This window comes from Diadema setosum, chromosome 18 (genome assembly GCF_964275005.1).
Source record: "Diadema setosum chromosome 18, eeDiaSeto1, whole genome shotgun sequence".
NCBI lineage: Eukaryota > Metazoa > Echinodermata > Echinoidea > Diadematoida > Diadematidae > Diadema > Diadema setosum.
In genome coordinates, this window is record NC_092702.1 from 9,961,193 (window position 1) to 9,980,916 (window position 19,724).

General features: G+C 38.8%; 1 protein-coding gene across 1 annotated transcript in view; it reads left to right on the forward strand.

Moving 5' to 3' along the window:
• LOC140241726 (uncharacterized) overlaps positions 1 to 19,724 on the forward strand; it is a 72,831-nt gene that overhangs the window by 37,281 nt on the left and 15,826 nt on the right. Inside the window, exons 5-11 of the mRNA XM_072321474.1 lie at positions 6,330 to 6,440; positions 12,447 to 12,691; positions 14,186 to 14,408; positions 16,922 to 17,047; positions 17,503 to 17,659; positions 18,686 to 18,822; positions 19,537 to 19,644. Coding sequence (XP_072177575.1) covers positions 6,330 to 6,440; positions 12,447 to 12,691; positions 14,186 to 14,408; positions 16,922 to 17,047; positions 17,503 to 17,659; positions 18,686 to 18,822; positions 19,537 to 19,644 — 1,107 coding nt within the window. The remainder of the gene's footprint in view (positions 1 to 6,329; positions 6,441 to 12,446; positions 12,692 to 14,185; positions 14,409 to 16,921; positions 17,048 to 17,502; positions 17,660 to 18,685; positions 18,823 to 19,536; positions 19,645 to 19,724) is intronic.

The window sequence follows — 19,724 nt, forward strand, 5'->3', positions numbered from 1 at the left end:
GCCTTGAAGGAGAAGGAGTAAAATAAAGAAAAGAAAAAGTATGACAGTAGATTTCATACATATTTATGCATATTTATGAGTTGATATTTGTATGTCTTTTTTCCCCATGACCTGAAAGATATTTTTTTTTTCACACACAAATATATTTGTGTTTTGTGTAGTACTGCAGGGTATTATGGGCGGGGCACTCTAGATAGAAACTTTCCTGTTCATTAAAAAAAAACAACAACCCTTAGTTATGTCAATATTCCTATACTTGGAACTGCTGAATCTAAATGGCTCTGTGCAATCATAACTGTTGAATAAGCATTCAATCCTAAGACAAATGTAAAGAAATATCCACTGGTGCATTTACATTATTTTTGCTCAGCTGTGCTATGGCATGGGGGGGGGGGGGGAGCTTGCCCCCCAAGGGCCCCACCCCATTTGTGTCTTTAAATTTTGTTTCAATTTGTTGCTAAATGAATGCCTGGGATTGTTACTGGTATACTGCAGCAGTATAATAACCTGTTAAATAAACTAGTTCTCTGTAAACCCCATAGCAAAAGTATGTGTAACGTCAATTACATAATGTCAGTTACTGACATGTTTTCCTTTAAGTTTTCATAGAACACAAAGAAAATGTACATGTTTCATTTCATGTGGGTATTTGTAATTGATGAACCAAGGTATGAGTCCATATCAAATAACTCACTCTGAAACGTAAGAATTATGAAATATCACAAAACTATTCCCAATCATGATTTTGCATACATGTGTAAACCCTATGGCAAATGTGAGCGTAACATCAGTTACCGTCATGCCTTCACTGAAATTGGCATGGTGCTAAAAGGAAATATCTAAAGTGCACATTATTTTGCACATCTGTTCCTAAGAACCTAGGTATATTGCCATATTAGACACATAAAGTTTAGAAGTCAGGGACATGAGATATTTCCATTTAAATCTACACCATAATTTCCCATGTCCTTTTTCCGTAACGTCAGTTACCGACACATTTTTGCTTGCTCTGTGATAAGAAATGCAGTTTGAGAGAAAAACTTTCCACCTATTTCTTCATTCTCATGAACTCATTCATCAATGCTAATTACAAGCCCCAGGTGCTTTCATTCACAAAACTGCAACGTAAATAATTTCATGAAAATCCTTCCGCGTAACGTCAGTTACCGTGGAATTGCCCAAAAGAGCCTTTCCTCAGACGTTAATTTTGACGTGAATACCAACTAATGAATCAGAACCACAATGTCGCTCCTGCAATAGGTAGAGCTCACTGGGCCATCCTAATTTGAGAGTTGCTCATTTGTATGAAGGATCTGTAACATCTTATGAGACCATTTAGGATAGGGAAATTGTGTGGGAAGCACATTAAAAGCATTTTTGCTCTGATGGACTGCAGTTTATATAAAGGCGGTGTCACACCTTTCCGGGCAAGCCTTGCGTGTGACTTGCAAAGAACAATTTTTACTACCCGGAGGTCCCCGGAATGAGCCGCACATGACAGTACCTAGCACGTATCTCATCAGTAGTCACCCGGAAGTGTGCACGCAAATCTTTTTACCCGCAACCATGTTTAGGCCCTGTCACACCTTTCCGGGCAAGCTATGCATTCTGTTGCGTGTAGGGATTTTCTAGCATACCGGTAATTTGTGAGGGCGAACAAGGCTTTGGGCGAGTCAGTGCATGTGTCTTGCTTGCTGGACGCGTTCTACTTAAATTGTACTTGCGGGTATACTGTGTGACCTTTGTACCAGTCGCGTGGGGGCTGACAACTCAGTGAAGGAATTCCTCTGAAGGAATGACTAAAGTCCCGCGGAATGTCATTATCTTGGCTGCATACGGGGACTGCGAAGTACCTGCGTGGGAGTTGCCTGCGAAGTGCTGCCACTAAGGGCCTCCTACTGGTGTTCTGCGTGGACCTCTCCGGGCATCCCCGCGACTCACCCGGAAAAAGTTTTGGGCATGCTCAAAACTTGGCTGCGGTTAAATCGGACTTGCGTGAGCACCTCCGGGCAAGTACAGGCGAGATATGCGCTAGGTAATGTCAGGTGCGGACCAACTGCGGAGAGTTCCAGGGAGCAAATTTGTTTCCCGCAAGTCAAGCCGCAAAACTTCCCCAGATACAGTATAACAAGGCCTTGAGCATGCTCAAAACTTGTTCTGAGTGAGTCGTGGGGTTCGTTCGCAGAGGTACACGCAGAACACCAGTAGGAGACTCTTACCGGCAGCACCTCGCAGGAGTTGGCTCTCACACAGGTCACACGGAATGCAAGTAGAAGCTAAGTAGCACGCGTCTAATAGGTAAGAAACAAATGCGAAAATTGCAAACATTCTTGTTCGCCCATGGAAAATCTGCTACGTGCTGGAAACTACCTCCTCGCCACAAGCCGGCGTAGCTTGCCCGGAAAGGTGTGACACGGCCTTACGGTTAAGAACTGAGACAGAATTGTAGGACTGAGAATCCATTGAACTCTGAACAAATGTCTATCCCTCACCAAGTCAGAATTTGTAGAAACACCAAACAGAATAAACATATCTTATTTCAAAGTTCTCCCATGTTGACTAAGCCCTGAGATGTGATTAAAGTGGAATTGCCCTCCCTCATTGTTTGCCTTTGTTGATAATGAAATTTTTACTTTTGTTTCTAACTTCCTGTAGAAGTGCACATGTATGAAACACCCTATGCTAGGCAGTATTTCATAGAGCTACAAATTGTAATTGGTATGTGGATGCTGGGTTCAAGATTGTGTACAGTTCATAGACTTGTTCTTTTGTGTCCACATTCGCAAAGGGAATGTTTTTATCTGTCATTTTCTCTCACACACTATTGTTGTTGTGCTCTGTGTGAGTGTGTGTGTGTGCGTGTGTGTGTGTGTGTGTGTGTGTGTGTGAAGAACAACAAGAGCATGACTTGTGGAGGCATTTTCATAGAGAAATTCATCAGCAAGCACTATTTGCAATGATGTAACAAGGAGTTGATGTGTGGGTGGGCCCATAACAGGAAGGATGAAGCGAAAAGGCTGTATCAATATTGAGGCATTTAGCACATCAGGCTCAACAAACAGATCATAGTTGCACATTTTGCTTGCAAAAGGGTGTATGTTGATTTCAAGTGCAACACATTCAGATAGGTTTTGAAAAAACCCTGTCATCTAGAACTAGGACCTGTGATGACAGAAAAATAGAGCTATTGGAAAAGCTGCCACCAGCCATTAGCTTTTTTGATTAAATTCTATGCAGAGTAGATTTTTATAATGTTCATGTTACTCTCATTTATTATTGTGAACATGACATTTTATAATGTGTGGATTTGTTTCACATTTCATGTGATTCCACCACATGATGTGAATAAAAAAAAACAACAAACATTTTAGCCTCTACATTTCACAGGTTATACGTGTAAAATTATGCCCTGACAAATAACAGCCTGCTAATGTAAATATGTTTAGGAAAGTTCTCTTCATGTTACCCTCAACCTTGATTTCATGACTAACAAAAAAGAATTGGTATGAAGCTAATTTACAGAATGCCTTATTACAAAAAAGGAATAAGGCATACAGTGTACAGATATCTATTGAAAATTAGCCTACCAACTCATTTTATTTGTACAAACAATCAACATTTTCAAATTATGAATGCAATGCACAGAAGTGAATTATGGTAGTCTCGTAGCTCAACAAATCTAATTAAAGTACAACTTGAAGTTGTGCCAAAAAGGGGTAGAGAGGAGATAAGGTTTCTTTGTTATCATTGGAAGGACAGAAAATACTGGGTATATCACTTTTGATGTTTACTGTGTGTCTAATGTTTAAAAGTGTCACCTACAAGTTGTACATGCATGTGTTATGGCACATTTTGGTAACTGCACATTTTGGTAATTTACCAAAATGTGCCGATAGTGCACCTATACCTGGCGGGATCAACTGTTACCAAAATGTGCAGTTAAAAGGGGATTTGCTTGCACATTTTGGTAACTGAACTAAAAACCCATTGATGGGCTTGAGATTTATGATACGGTCAAGGAGTTAAGGTGATATGGTCCTGCTGCAACAGTAAAGACAGGCAAGACACTTATTTAGCTCACCCGAGCTGAAGGCTCGAGTAAGCTGTTGTGATTGCTTTTTGTGCCGATATGCTGTGTGACCTGCGTGCCAGGAGTGTGGGGCTGACAACTAAGTGAAGGGATTCCTCTGAAGGAATGACAGAAGTACCACAGAATGTCACTAATTTGGCCACATACAGGGACTGCAATATACATGCGTGGGAGTTGCCTGCGAGGTGCTGCCGCTAATGGCCTCCTACTGGCGTTCTGCGTGTACCTCTGCGGGCAAAAGTTATGGTCATGCTGTAAACTTAGCTGCGGGTCAATCGGACTTGCGTGCGCACCTCTGGGCAAATACAGGCGAGATATGCGCTAGGTACTGTCAGGTGGGAACCAACTGCGGAGAGCTCCAGGTAGCAAATTTGCTTCCCCACAAGTCAAACTTCCCCAGATACGGTATGACAAGGTTGACGACATGGTATGACATGGTGATGCTCAAGCATCACCAAAATATGTTCCGAGTGAGTTGCGGGGGTACATGCAGAACACCAGTAGGAGACCCTTACCAGCAGCACCTTGCAGACAACTCCAACACAGGTACTTCGCAGTACCCGTAAGACGCTCGTAACAGAAAACGGATCGGTTTCAAGTTCTCACGCAGGTCAAACGGAATACATGCGAGTAGAAGGTAAGTAGCACGCGTCTAGCAAATAAGACACATGTGCGAAACTCGTAAACATTTTTGTCCGCCCGCAGAAAATTTTCTTGCGTGCTGAAAAAAATCCCTACTCGGAACAAGCCTGCGTAGCTTGCCCGGAAAGGTGTGACACAGCCTCACAGGCTGTGTCACATCTTTCCAGGCAAGCCTTGCGGGCGACTTGCGAAGAACAATTTTTACTACCCAGAGGTCCCCGCAGATGACCTGCACGTAACAGTACCTAGAACGTATCCCACCCGTAGTCGCCTGGAGGTGCGCACGCAAATCCTTTTTATTCGTAACAATGTAAGGCCTTGTCACACCTTTCCGGGCAAGCTACGCGGGCTTGTTGCATACGAAGATTTTCCAGCATACCGGACAATTTCTGAGGGTGGACAAGGATTTGCGCGAGTTGTGCATATGTGTCTTACTTGCTGGATGAGTACTACTTATGTTCTTCTTCCGGGTATTCTGTGTGACCTGCGTGAGAGGCGCGTTGGGGCTGACAACTCGGAAATTCATCTGAAGGAATGGCAGAAGTCCAACAGAATAATAGAATGTCATTATCTTGGTCGCGCTGACCGCATACGGGGACTGCGAAGTACCTGCGTGGGAGTTGCCTGCGAGGTGCTGCTCAAAATTTGGCTGCGGGTAAATCGGACTTGCTTGCGCAGCTCCGGGCAACTACGGGTGAGATAATTTTCCTGCGTGCTGGGAAAACCTTACTCGCAACAAGCCCGTGTAGCTTGCCCGGAAAGGTGTGACACAGCCTTTAGGCTACCGAACTCATTCGATGGGGAAAAAAACCAAATGGACTTACAATTCGTTTTTGTGATGATTGTGGAGGAGCAGAAAGTTACCAAAATGTGTCATCAATGTCCTGCACATTTTGGTAAATTTACCAAAATGTGCAGTTACCAAAATGTGCCTTAACATAATTACGGCTCATTTTGGTAACTGCACATTTTGGTAATTTACCAAAATGTGCAATTTACCAAAATGTGCCGTAACAGCATATCTGTACTTAACTTTGTGCATTTATTTTGATATATGCATACAACTTAGTCATAATGCCACTATGTTGTGCTTCCTTTTCTGTAAATGGACAATATCCTACTTGCCTCATCAATATGAGAAGTTCTCCTGTGATGTTCAGTGTGTCACAATTTGCATAAGCCTGTACCTTTTTTCCCTTGTGTGAAAGTGATGTTTAGCTGTAGTATGTATTACAGATAGATCTATATTGATGCATGCTTGTATTGTAGATAAGCTGCTCTTTATTCACCTGTGTTATTATCAAAGCACTCTCCTTTTGAAGACACCTTTTAGATAGTAAAATAATTTTATGCACTCCATTTGATTTGTTTAATTTGATATTGCCCAACACCATTTTATATCTGGTGCAGACATGTAATTGTTTCATATTTGATTTATTTGATTTGGATTTGGCCAATGCTATACTGTTTCATTATTGTTTGTATTAATGTAATTTCTGCCAACAGTTTGATTGTTATGGGGCAAGATTTCTGTAGCTAAAGTTTTGTTTTGTTGTTTTTAAGCTATCTGTTGTGTATCTTTGAAAAAAAAAAATAGTCCAAAGATTGCAGTGGTGACACTCCAAGTACTTCCAGCTCACTTCGAATTCGGAGAGCCCAGTTTCAGGATTCAAACAGACTTGAACACAAACCAGCTGGCAGAAATGCTGTAAGTGTGCATGGTAATGTCAAGGTTGCACCCAGATGTACAAAGCAAAAAAAATAAAAAAAAATAAAATAAGCATGGTTAACAGCTCGGGCGTAAGTAAAGAAACACCAGAGAAGAGAAATGAATATCAATAACCCTGATGCGATTTTCATTATCTCCATGTGTTTACACTCTCATGTATGTATGACCAGAGAGTTTGCCAGGTACAGTGTATTCTTCTTAAAATTCATATTTTCTGTCACATTGACAATATGCATTACACAGTAATTTTGGGAAGCAGAATTAGATGATGTCTTTCCATCTTTTTCTAATAATGATGTAAAATAAGGCAATATTGATGATGACAATAGTAATGATTATAATGATGATAATAGTAGTAACAATGATATATATTTGTAATATTAATGATAACACTAATGGTAATGATTATAACAATCTAATAACAAAGTGGGTTTCACTACCTGGTAGTATGTAAAAAAAGTCCATGTACCTATCTGTAACTTGTCATTCAGTTATTTAGTGTGGTTTATTCTCCAAAGAAACCCACAATTCATATGATAGGTAGAATAGAGATAGATAGATAGATAGATACGTAGGCAGATGTAGACAGAGATAATGATATAATGAAAATATAAACTATGCTGATATTACATAACCAAGACAACCCCATTCAGGTGAAATAGTTTTAGTTTCTTTCTTTTTTTTTTTGTGTGTGTGTGTACTCACATTTTCTTAAATGCTATTAATAATGCCTTATCCCTGTTTATTAACATCTAGTTCAATACATATGTGCCAATCATCGAAAGCAGGCATTGTAATGCAGGTATTAAATACAATGCTGATTGGTGAGCAAAAGGTGATATTGGGTCCAAATTTCACTGATGATTTTTTTAATGATATTGCGTAGAATGGTGGAATTGACAAAGAAAGGACCACCAACATTTATCCTTTTGGCAAAGAGCATACCAAAATAAAATTCATGGCAGTATGTATTCTCTTGTATTTGGCTGGAATTATTCTGTTCACTGCAGATGATAGATCCTTGCTTTCATTTTCGGGAGGTCTACATCTCATTTACTCATGAATGTCTTCTTCCACTATTCTTGTGATGCACTGGACATCCTGATAACCACATACTGTACGAGTTGAAATTTTCGCGGTGGTTTTATTTTCACGAATTTCCCGAATCGCCTTTGAACCGCGAAAATAAAAACACACGAAAATAACAATGCGCGAATAACTAAGTTCAGTTAGACCCTCGCAACTGCGAAATTAACAACACGCGAAATGTCCTCCAAGTAGCAATTCGTGAAAATATCTGTACACGAAAATTTCAGCTCGTACAGTGATTGTTGTTGTTAAGAAATCTTTGAAGACTTGAGTAAAATTGCTCGTACCATAACGTTCACTTGTAGAATCATAGATTGTTAGAGACAAATAAACAATCAAGCTCATCTGGCATTACATGATATACAAGGAAATGTAGTCAACATCATGCATTTTTTCGTTAAGCATGTCTGTTGCCTGTCAAAGAAGTTGCCAAACATTCACTTTTCAGAAAATGCAGTTATACCTTTAAAAATGCAGGGATTCCATCTCTCACAATTTTGAAACCTCTCTCCTAAACATTTTCTCCTGTGTGTAATGTAATGCAAGCTCTTTGCTTGTCCTGTAGTTGAATGTCTCCAAGAATTCAAACATTTCAATTAGAACCATTTCATGCAGGCCTTTAGATCCATTTATACTGTCTATGCATGTCTTCTTTTGCTGTGGTTTGTTCATCATGAACAAATGATTGTGTATAGGGTCTGCCAAATTTTAATGGATTTGACACAGGTGGTCTTAATCTCAAGTCAGCCACATATTGTGTAGCATAACGTCGCTGGGGTGACAAACCTCGTATCTACAAAATGTCAAATGTTCAGGAGAGCAAAAAAACATGGCAGCCAAAGCACTGTATTAAATGGGAGAGCCTTTCCTTTGACATGCCATGGTGGCTTCATTTTTGGGGTATTAAGACATCTAGGATTTGGACAGGACATCACTTAACTGATTACCTGACCATTAATCAAAAAATTTCATTTTCACCAAAATTTTAGATACAAGGTCTTGTCGCCCCAGCGACGATAAGTATGTGTACCAAATAAAGGATTCTTAAGTAGTTGGGATTGATATTTTTCAAGTCAGAATATTCACAGGTAAAAAGTAAAGTTCAAAAAAGCACAAGTTTAGTATACTTTGAGATTTCAAATTAATCCCTGATTATTGATTATGTGTCCAATCACTTTTAAATGGTATTTGCTGATCATTTACCATCCATTTAGATGTTGCATGCATCTCTGTAGATGTTAAAGTATGTTTCCATATTTGCATCAGTATATTTTATCTGTTTTTGTAATGATTTCCATGCACACAAACATCATTTCCAAGTGAAATATGTAATTTTGATGTGCTTGGTTATTCAGGTTTTAACTTTCAATTTTATGCAAACTTTAGTGACTGCTTTGTCCTATAACCATCAAAATCTCAAACCAGAACTCACATGTTTGTTTGCAGAATTTCAACATTGTGAAGATCTGGCCTAGCTACAGTATCTATTCAAAGAATATTGCAGCACCATAGTATTTTGACTGTGTGTATTGATTCAAACTTGTGTAGATATGATTTACAATATGAGGATGGAAATAGATAACTGCCTAATTTCTATACCTCACTAGTTACGTTCACGCGCTGTTCGTACACTTTAGATTTAGATCAAAAACTTAAGCTCTCGATGATTAGCTTGTAGTTTAGCACCGTGTGGACATGCTCAAAAGTTGATGCTGTAGCACCACAAGACATCTTAGGGTTTACGCTCTCTCCACAAGCCGGGGGGTTCTTGTTCGCATCCGGGTCAACCTCCAGCCGCGCTATTTTGTATGGGCATAAGGTCATAGCCAAGACTCTGCACTCTTCCGGTATAATCATCGAGCAGGATTCGCTCATAAGTTGTATCTTGAAGTTTAGGTGCACGTGTGAACCCACGTCGTGAATTCACAAGTGGAGCTAATCATCGACAGTTAAGTTTTCAACCTAAACTTCAAGTTTGGCAACTGTATGTATGTAACTATTAAATGTGAGTTAAAGAATTCTGTTTTGGGTATGAATAAGATATTTGAATGTACACAAGGCATGCCATTTTTGCAAGTTTGGCAAACATTGAAGAAATTTGTTCCAGCACATGATTGCTGCAAGAAAAAAACAAAAAACAGTCGTTAAAGAAAGACAAAAATGGGTATGTTAATATAAGTGTTGTTGTGTGCATTATATAAGTATGTCAATGTGTAAATGCAGTTTAAATCATACTCAGCTTATCTGTGTGCACATGTGCTTTTATACATATCAACCTACTAATCTTTTATCTATTGATACAGATGTACATGTACTGTGGAAACTGTTGGTATACATTGTGCTGGCAATGTATTGAAAACAAGTTTGTATGTCTTGCTTACCTTTAATAGAAGAATGGGGAGCTAGAATAAATTTGTTGCAACAGTATGAACATATTAGATACATGTAGGATTAAGTATTCCATTTCTGTGCTGTTGCAAATCCACAGAAAAGAATACTGAGTACTTGTTGTGGAGCTGTGTCCCATTGTAGATCTGTTAGACAGGTTGGTGATATTTCAAGTTCAGTTATGATATGTAGGAAGCCAATGCCTGCATGGTAACATGACTTGTATAACTTGACTGCTATATTGCTTCATGTAGCATGATCTTTGTGTTACAGTCTACGTAAAAAGGGTCTCTGTTTACTGAGTGTGCATGCATAATCTCCCTTTCCTGATTTTGTTTTTATTTTAATCTTTGCAAAATGATATATATTGTGAATGGTCACAAATGTGATGGCAAGTTTTCACCTGAGGTGAAAGATACAGCCGTAGAGGTGCTCTATTCAATGAGGTGAAGCCGAGTTGAAAAGTGTGCCTCATTGTTCAGAGCGCGAAGTTTTATTCCATTGCATGAGGAAAGAGCATAATTTATAGTCTATTTGTTATATGTATAATAACACCTTGGACATCGACAGATGTGGTTTACTCCAGTCCTTAAATTCAGTACAGACATGGCAACCTTTTTTGCATGAAATTCTAATGAGTGGCACAGTGCTGTCAGTCATACACGAAAAAGGCAATCAGTTGAAGTTGTTCACAGTAAAAAAAAAAAAATGACAGAATGTGTGTTTGGCACTGATTTAGTGCAAGTAGCAACGTATTTTTATTGTGACATCAGAGGCATACAATGGTGCAAAAGCTCTGAGTTGGTCATGAGTTTAACACAGGAGTCAATGGAAACTGGTGACATCAGTCGTGCGATATCCATTTTTGCTCAAACGAAATTGCACGGCTCAACAGCAACAGTGTGCAATGGTACTTTTAGCTGCATGTCGTGTGATGAGCAATTGATCAATCGCATAGCTAGAATCTTTTAAGGTGTTGTATGGCAACTGGTTATATCATTTCAATTCCCCTGCCCTTTCCTTGCTTTGAAATACATGTAGAATGAACAGGCATGAAAGTTGGTTCGTGTCATGAAGTTATACTTAAATCATTGTGGTCATCCTAGTCCATTAACAAGCCATCAAGAAGAGCTTCTCTCAGTCTTCAAACAAGTTGTCTCTATTTAATGTTATAATCCACTTCATGTTGATGTTGACTCTAATGCACAGAATAGAATTCAACAAACAGAGTGTTAAACATTTAATTACCAGTGGGCATGAAGTACATGTAGTAAAGTTGAAGAATTTCAAAAGTTTCACTTGTTTTCACAAAACACATAGGTTTTGGTCCAAACAAAGATCTCATGTTACATTTGAATTAGATAGAGGTAACTGCTTCATAAACCTTCCATCCACCAACGTGGAGTTCTCAATTTTTTTTTCTAGAATTAATTCATTAAATAGAATTATGCCCTTTGCATCATATTGGTTTTATTCTCATTGCTAACATGTCATTCCTATCATCTGTATTTATATGCAGACCTATGAGGTCATTTCATATGGTAGGTTTATGATTTCATCAATGAATGTGACTGAGACTAATATCAATATTTCATGGAAGAGGGAAACTTGAAATTTCACAAAGTCTATGTTGTAGAGTGTACATATGTCCCATTTTGATTAAAATTTTACCATTTTGTACCCATATTTTAAAAGAGTCACCTTGAAATTTGAGTGGTATTTCATTTTATGTTTGTGTAATGAGATCATTAAGGTTTTTTGTATTTTCCACATTCCTTCCTCCTGCTTTCAAGATTGTCAGTATCAAGGAATTATATTGCTCTGACTGAGAAGTTCCATGTTTAATTTGTCAAGATGTTCATTTGCATGGCTGTAGTATTTCCTGTCTCAAAGTTGATTGCATTTTGACACTCTTGAATCTGAACTCATTTTGTGCAATAATTGATGACCAATGAAGTAAATAAATAATAAAATAATGATTACCTGTATTTTAAGTGTCATGTAGTTTATTGAGTTCTGTTTGTTTTCATGCCATAATTTTTCCTCTTTCACTAGTATCTATTGCTTTGCACCATGGATTGGTATTCTGAACACCTACAAAACTTTAGAATGTAGGCTTCATCTACATTTTGTGTATGGTACTTGTTTGTTTTCATATCTTTGCAAATAGACGCCCCTGTGCTCTCCTCTTTCTCTATTAAACTCACATGCACTCTGGTTGTACCATGGTAATCTTATTCACTGAGCGGAATCGAGAATAATGGCAGCCAGCCATTTGGATGACCAGGGTGTTGGGGGGGGGGAGGGTAAATGTTCTATTATTTGCAGGTCTGAAACCTCTGCTGCAGGTATGAAATTTATGCTTTCAAGGGTAGCATTTCCAGCACTTCCGAGGGAAAGAAAAAAAGAATTGCGTATGAACAGGATATGACGACACAGTGTGTCCTTGTTCCATTTGTACATGTCATTTTTGTTTTGCTTGTGTGTGTGTGTTCCCTACCTTGACAGCTTGGCAGCATACCAGAGTTGAACACTAACCACTGGAGGTTCCTTGACCGCAATGGCTGGCCCATCAACCTCCAGCAGGAGGCCACAGTGACCATCCTGGACATCATAGTCCACTCCTCTGTCAGGGTCAGGATCCAGAGTCTGGGAGTGGCAGAGGTCAGGGGTCAGATGGTTCATGAAGAGTCCGTTGACCGGGCAGCCTCCACAGATCTGACCATGACACCACCTTCAAAGATGCAGAGAATGTGAGATTTTACAGAATTTCAATGAGAGGATTGTGCATCTGCAAGATTATCAGTGTCAGAGTCCATACCTGTGCTTCAAGGTGGCATTTTGTGTCCATCAATAGCCTGAAGACTGTATACTTTGTGGTGTTTTTACTATCACAAATTATGTGAGTCAACTGATATTCACAAAATCAACAACTCTTGAAAATATGATATACAGGGCTTTGTCTCCTGCAAGACAAAAGCCCTGTATATCATTTTCAAGGTAGGATATTGCTAGATTTTCTCCTTAAATGGGAATCAGGGATAATACTTATTTCTTCTTTTTTTTTCTTAGCTTTGGATCTCCACTACAAATTCAGCCACTCTCAAAATTGTCTTAGATGTCTCATTTATTGTTCTTGCAAAATATATGCATACTACAGTATTACATTGCAAGTCAACATATCCTGAGTGAACTTCATACTAAACATGAATACTACTGTATTTTGTAAGTACAATAAATAAAACCTTGCTTCAGTAACAGTCCTACATTTCCTACATTTCCTAAATATGTATTTGCTGAATTCATATTTGTGTAGTGGATTATAGGTTGCAGCCCTATTGATGAACAAGGATTTGACTTTTGCAGAAATTTACCATGCCATGCTGCAACCATGCAAAGTTCAGATTTTGTGGTATCATTTCTTTCTTCTGTGTGAAGAAAGTCTTCCTTCATATGCATTCAATGGATATTCCATTCATGTGAGTTTACTGTAAAAGGGGAAATTTTTGTGGTGTTGAAATTTTCGCGCATTTTGTGCAACCCGAAACTAGCGCGAAAATAAAAGCACGCTAATATTTTTATTTGTCATATGTTCCAGCAGTTGATGACTTGATTCCTGGAATTAAAAACACGCGAAACTCTTCTTACCTTGCCTAGCGCAAAAAATTAGTCCCGTGAAAATTTCCACCTTTACAGTACTCCATTAGCCCTTACTGTGCTTTCTTCACCTATTGGCATGCACGCTGGAGTTCTTTCTTCAGCAAATGGGCACAGATTTCTAGAAACTACCTGTCAGCTAATAGATTACCTAGTCCCTGTGCCTTATTTGTACATTGTATCACCATAGCCGTCCTGTTGGACTGAGAGGTTTTGCTAGCTTTAAGACTATTTCAAGTTGGATGGCGTACTAATGCTGATGGAACAGCTTGTCAAGTTAAGTTAACTACCTGGGTACGTACAGGGTTAAATAATTGTCAAAGTAAACTCTTAACGGTTCCATGGCATTTCTGAATGCTCCAGTGAAATATCTGCACACTAAGCCAAACATAAATCTACCCACAAACATAACCCTAACCCAAATCCACACCTACCTAAAACCCTCTCACAACCCTAACCCTAACCCTAACATGAAGTCCTTGGAGAAAAATAAGACCGGAGCAATTGTCGCAGGAGCAAATGTCATATCACCAACTTTAACATGGTGTGGAATGGCACTTCATGTGAAGTTTGTATCATTGTCAATGCAGAGGCAGGACACCGACCGCCAGTTCTCTGGACAGCTCATTCAGCTACTCCCAGCCTCACCAGCTGCCCCCCTTTGAGACCCTTACCGATGTCGATTCACCCTTCTCAAAGCAGCAGCAGCAGAGTGCTAAGCAGATCCTCATCAGCTATGTGAGAGCTGAGGCCACACAGTACGCCCTGGATCTGAAGAATGAACTGGAGGCGCTGCAGTTTAGTGTGTACCTGGTGAGTATTCATCAACATAGTGGAGATGGGGCACCATCTGGGCAAAACCAGTTCTCAGAAGGGTTTGCATGTCATCTTCCACCACTTAGAGTTTGCTTGCAATACATCAAAAAGGTCTACCAAAAAAACTTGTCTGGCTGATGCAGTTTGTCAGGATAGTCAGTTGTTTTGGAGTATTTTTATATCAAAAGAAAAAAATGATTTTGATTGTCATATTGTATGCATGCGACTTTTATTCTTGAAAAACCTTCCCAGTTTAGTAATTGGTATGTAGAATGTTACGTGATGATAGATTGTTTCCTAGCAATCATATTTCCCAAGAAACTGCATGCAATACAGTCTTGGTTGGAAGATTCATGGATACTGCTTTGGCCTGATATGTTGTTTATTAATACAGTAATATCAAACACTACATAGCAATTATGGCTGGATATGTTTGGGTTAGTATTTCACATATTTGTTGTCACCTAACTTGAAATTGTGTTATCACCGCAATATTTCACACATTTCTCATGCATATCTGTCCAGTTTAGATTTAAAAAAGAAAATCAACAGTTTTTACAGGCACATGGAAACTATGTTCTACCTTTTGTTGTGTTAGAATCACATTCTATCACAGATGTATCAGATTCTGTGCAAATTCATGTTCATTGCAACTGACTTGACCTGGTTTAATATCTTGTTCCTTGTTCACCAAATTCTTCGCAAATGTTCCTCTAAGACCTTATGGATATGCCTGTATAAAGTCAAATAGCTCTGCAGCGAAATATGTACTAGGTGCTGGATTGTTCTTGCCTCTTGTTTGTTTCTAACATCCAATGTACTGAATCTAAAACTAAAAAGAAATCTAGGAAGAAGAAGAATCTTTTCTATAGTTCATTATCTATTTTAACCCATTGAGGACGAACTGATTTTGCTATTTAATACGTTTTCCTTGGACACCTGCCCGAGTATACGCAGGACTAAACTTCAACGGGTTAAAGATGCAAATATCAATATCAACAAAGTTTCCTGTCAGTTCCACTTCAATCCAAGTTTTCAACATTTTTAAAGATCAAGGGATCAAGAAAGGGAGGAGCCAGCTGTGAAATGATGTACTTGTACATCATCCATGTTATCATATTCAGATTCTTTCCAAAGTCTTTTTCATTATGCCTCCGCCACGAAGTGTCGCCGGAGGCATTATGTTTTCGGGTTGTCCGTCCTTCCGTCCGTCCGTCCTTCTGTCCGTTCGTAATGAATTTTGTGGACAGCGTAACTAAAAAACCGTTTAAGGTATCCTAATGAGACTTGGTATGTATATGCATGGGTGGACGAAGTTGTGCCTATCAACTTTTGGGGGCACATGCTCAAGGTCAAAGGTCAAAAGGTCAAGGTCAAATGCTCAAAATTTCACTATTTCCACCATATCTATGCAATGCCTGCAGGTTTTTTCTTGAAACTTGGTGTATACTTGTAATACCAAATGAAGATTCTCCAGAGAGAGTTTCGAGTCATGAGGTCAAAGGTCAGGTCAAGTGAAAATGTTAAAATTTCACTTTTTTCTCCATATCTTGGCAATGGTTCAAGCTATCTTCATGGAACTTAGTACATATGCATGTACTGACTAGCGGTGATTATCTAGGGAATGTGGGAGTTATGGGTCAAAGGTCAGGGGTCAAAGGTCAAGATCAACTCCTCATGATTTTACTTTTTCCCCTCATATTCAAATACAATACCTGCCCAATTTTTCTTGAAACTTGATATATACATGTATAACCCAATAGAGATTCTCTTGGAAGTTTCTTGCCCAAAGGTCAAGTAAAAGTGTTGAATTTCATTTCTTGGTCCATATCTCGAAGGTGACTCAAGGTATCATCATGAAACTTAGTACATATCTACAGTTCTGCATGCATGTTCTACCTGACAGCGATTCTCTTGGGAATTTTAGGGTCAGAGGGTCAAAGGACCAGGGTCAAAGGCCAAGTTGAAATGCAAAAATGTACTATTTGATAGTGAAATTACACTTTTTCTCCGTACCTTGAAAGTTTAATCAATATGTAGACTTATAAATAAAAGGGTCAAAAGTGAAGTAAAAGTCCTCAAATCCCCTAATACCTGCGCTCTTAGGCAGGATAGCCATCCATCCAATTAAACCTAGTTCAAGGAAAGTGAACATTCAGCACATTTGTGACAAACCTGTCATTTTGATATTTTGCCAATTATGTGAAACTCATCACACATTGTCAAGACATTGTACTATAGACCTATTAGGAGAACCATGCATTAAGGCTGAGGCATACCAGTCGCCATAGCGACATTTCTAGTCTAGTTACAGCTGGCTCTTTTTTGCTGGATTGTCCATGATTCCCGAGTAGCTCCATAGAAAAACTAAACAATCAATGAACAAGAAAACAAGCAAAGACAACAAAATAGCACTGGATATCAAGGTATGCATTCTGTTGCCATATCAGATATTCTAATTTAACATAGATAAAGTTTCTGCTTCCAAATTGATGTCCTGTTTGTGTTAGGATGTCCATGAAATATTCTGTGGAACTGACTGGCAGGACAGCCTGAACTATGCTGTCAGCAACTGTGAGGTTTTTGTTCCCCTTGTGACCCCACGGTACGGCGAGACACAGTGGACCAATAGAGAGGTGAGATGTACACTGTAGGAAGATATGCATTGTAAAATAGAATTATTTGCCTGGTAGTATGTGAATTGGTCAGTCACTTGATGTGTTAGTCATCTGCTCGTTATAGTTAGTGACCAGTGATAATGGTGTTATTTAATCTCAGTCCTGAGAAATTCTTTATTCTTATATTCATAGTGGCATTACTTACTGTCCATGGAAACTTTATCTTGAATTGGGCACAATTATCTCATCCTTTTATCATTCTTCCCAATGTGTGGCTGTCAAAACAAGATATTACTTGAATCCAGAAAATAATTACCATCTTCACACAGATTGAATTCATAAAGAAAAAAAAAAAAAAAACCCAACACACTACAAGACAACAGAATATATTTTGTCACCCAATGATTCCTTTTGTAGGTTGCAGCTCATTTGTGTATGAACCTGTGCATAATTCTCCTAATGGTTCTGACTAGGTCAAATTGGCTGATGTCCTGGGCAAGTACATCGTACCGGTCAGCTTTCTGGACTCGTGGCCACCCAGATGTTTGGCCATCCAATTTGCCACCACCCAGTTCATTCACTGGCGCAAACCAAAGGCTGGAGAACCGACTGTTGTCCCACATTCACCAAGTGAGTGTCTCTCTTGTTTATCTAGCTTCCAAACAGGGCTCACTTAGCAGTCTAGTGTCTGGTTTCTGTTGTCATTCTATGACTCTGTCACCCCTTCTTCCCTGAAACAGAATGATTCAACAAATAAAAGCATAAAAGCAAACACAAAGGATTGATTTAGAGGTGACTATTTATAACAAAAGCATGCCAAAATTGCTACACTTTTGGTATCTTGATTTTGCTTGAAAATTTTTCACATTCTAAGTTTTCCAGTGATATATAATTTTCTCACATTTTGATACCCCACCCCCCCCCCCAAAAAAAAGGAGTGTGATATGGTAGAATTGTAAGACAGTATGCAACCATTTCAATTTTTGGCATTTTCCCATCAAGCCTGATGAGCTTTATTTGGTCCCCCACAATGAATATGTTCATACTATGACTTGAAACTGTAATGATTGTTTTTAATGTAAAAATAAAATGAACTGAAATTGAAATGCTGTTTTGAAACAGGCTTTGAAGAGTAGATGTGATCAAAATTGCAACACACATTACATTTTGATATTAAACACAATATTGGTAAGTACAAACACCCTGCCTCATAAAGACAAATAATTTGGCTGGGATCTACTTAAGATATCATTCTTTCCATTTCTGTAGCAAACATAGATTTCATGGGTTGTTGCTAAATTGCCTTGATTGCAGTTTTCTCAGTTTTCAAATGTCTGTGATTTTATCAGGGTACCATGGTTACGGGTCATACTCTCAAAGCCTGTGCTTTTGGGGATGTCATTGTCCAATCAGCAGAGACATATCTGTCCTAAAGAGGTGCGAACTGGACCCACAATCCAAGTGGATGAAGTAAAATTGTGTAGACTGTTTGCGAAACAACAAACAAGCATGAAGTACACTGTATCATGACATCAAGAAGTAATTGGTTTTTTTTTTTTTTGGTATACTATTCATGTAGATTAGGAACATAGAGAGAGAAGATGTATGCATTGCAGTACAAGAAACATCTTTTGTGTGGTTATCTTGTGTCTGTAGCCAAGGAAGTGACGGATGATGCTGTCACGTTCCAGTGCTACACTTGGGATCGGAAAGATGTACTCCTGGTTGCTACGGACATTGGCAGGCGATGCAGACAGAAGGCAGAGAATATGCCCAACGGGATCCCTGCGGTGGTGATTCTTGTTTTCTCTTTCATTCTTTTCTGCAATCCCATCCAAAAGTGTCATAATTTTGTGACATTGACCCATTCATTAATGTTAGGGCTGCTGCTCAAATTTACCAGTAAACATGTGTACACACTGTGTCTGCCCTAGTGCCATGTGGTAAAGGAAAAGAAGATTTATTTTTTTTTTTTGGTGAATGGAATTGAGATACATATATACTGATATGTTTTTTATGCCAAGCGTTGAAACTTTATTTTGGTACATCCAGAAAGTCAAGGTGTAATAAACGAGTAACATTATTATGAATCTTTTGTTTTGAAGTGAAATGTTGCCACAAGCACCATCCTAATCAAGGAAGAAACATAAGTTGGTAAAACAGTTGTGATGTCCTACCAAGAACAAGCACAATGGATGAATACAAATTTCTCCCCATAATGGTGAGGCCTGAGGCACAATTTTAAGTGGTTGGAGTCAATTAACTCATAGGACATTGTGAAAAAGGGTTTCCATTTTCCCTTGACCATTGATATAGCCTTTTCTAGTGTGTGCAGGAGTAATGCAACATAAGACACATACAAAATACTTTATATCTTACTGTACTGTACGCTTAAAAGGAAATCAATAAAGCTTGTTTTACATAGGCATAATTAATCATAGAATTTTTCAGATCTTCAGATAGTAATTGTACAATGTTATTTTCTTTCTCGTTTTTCACCCCATTAGAAGAGAGGAAAGACGTTTAGCCTCGGCGAGAATGTGATCCTAAATGAAGGCAGAGAGAGTGGCAAACAGCTGTTGGTCATCAGCACACATCCCAAGCAGATGGAATTTGTAAGTCAGTTGTCTGGGTTTTTTTTACATGGTGCTGTATTCTATCACTTGCACTTTTTTCAATGTCAACGTTGATTTAA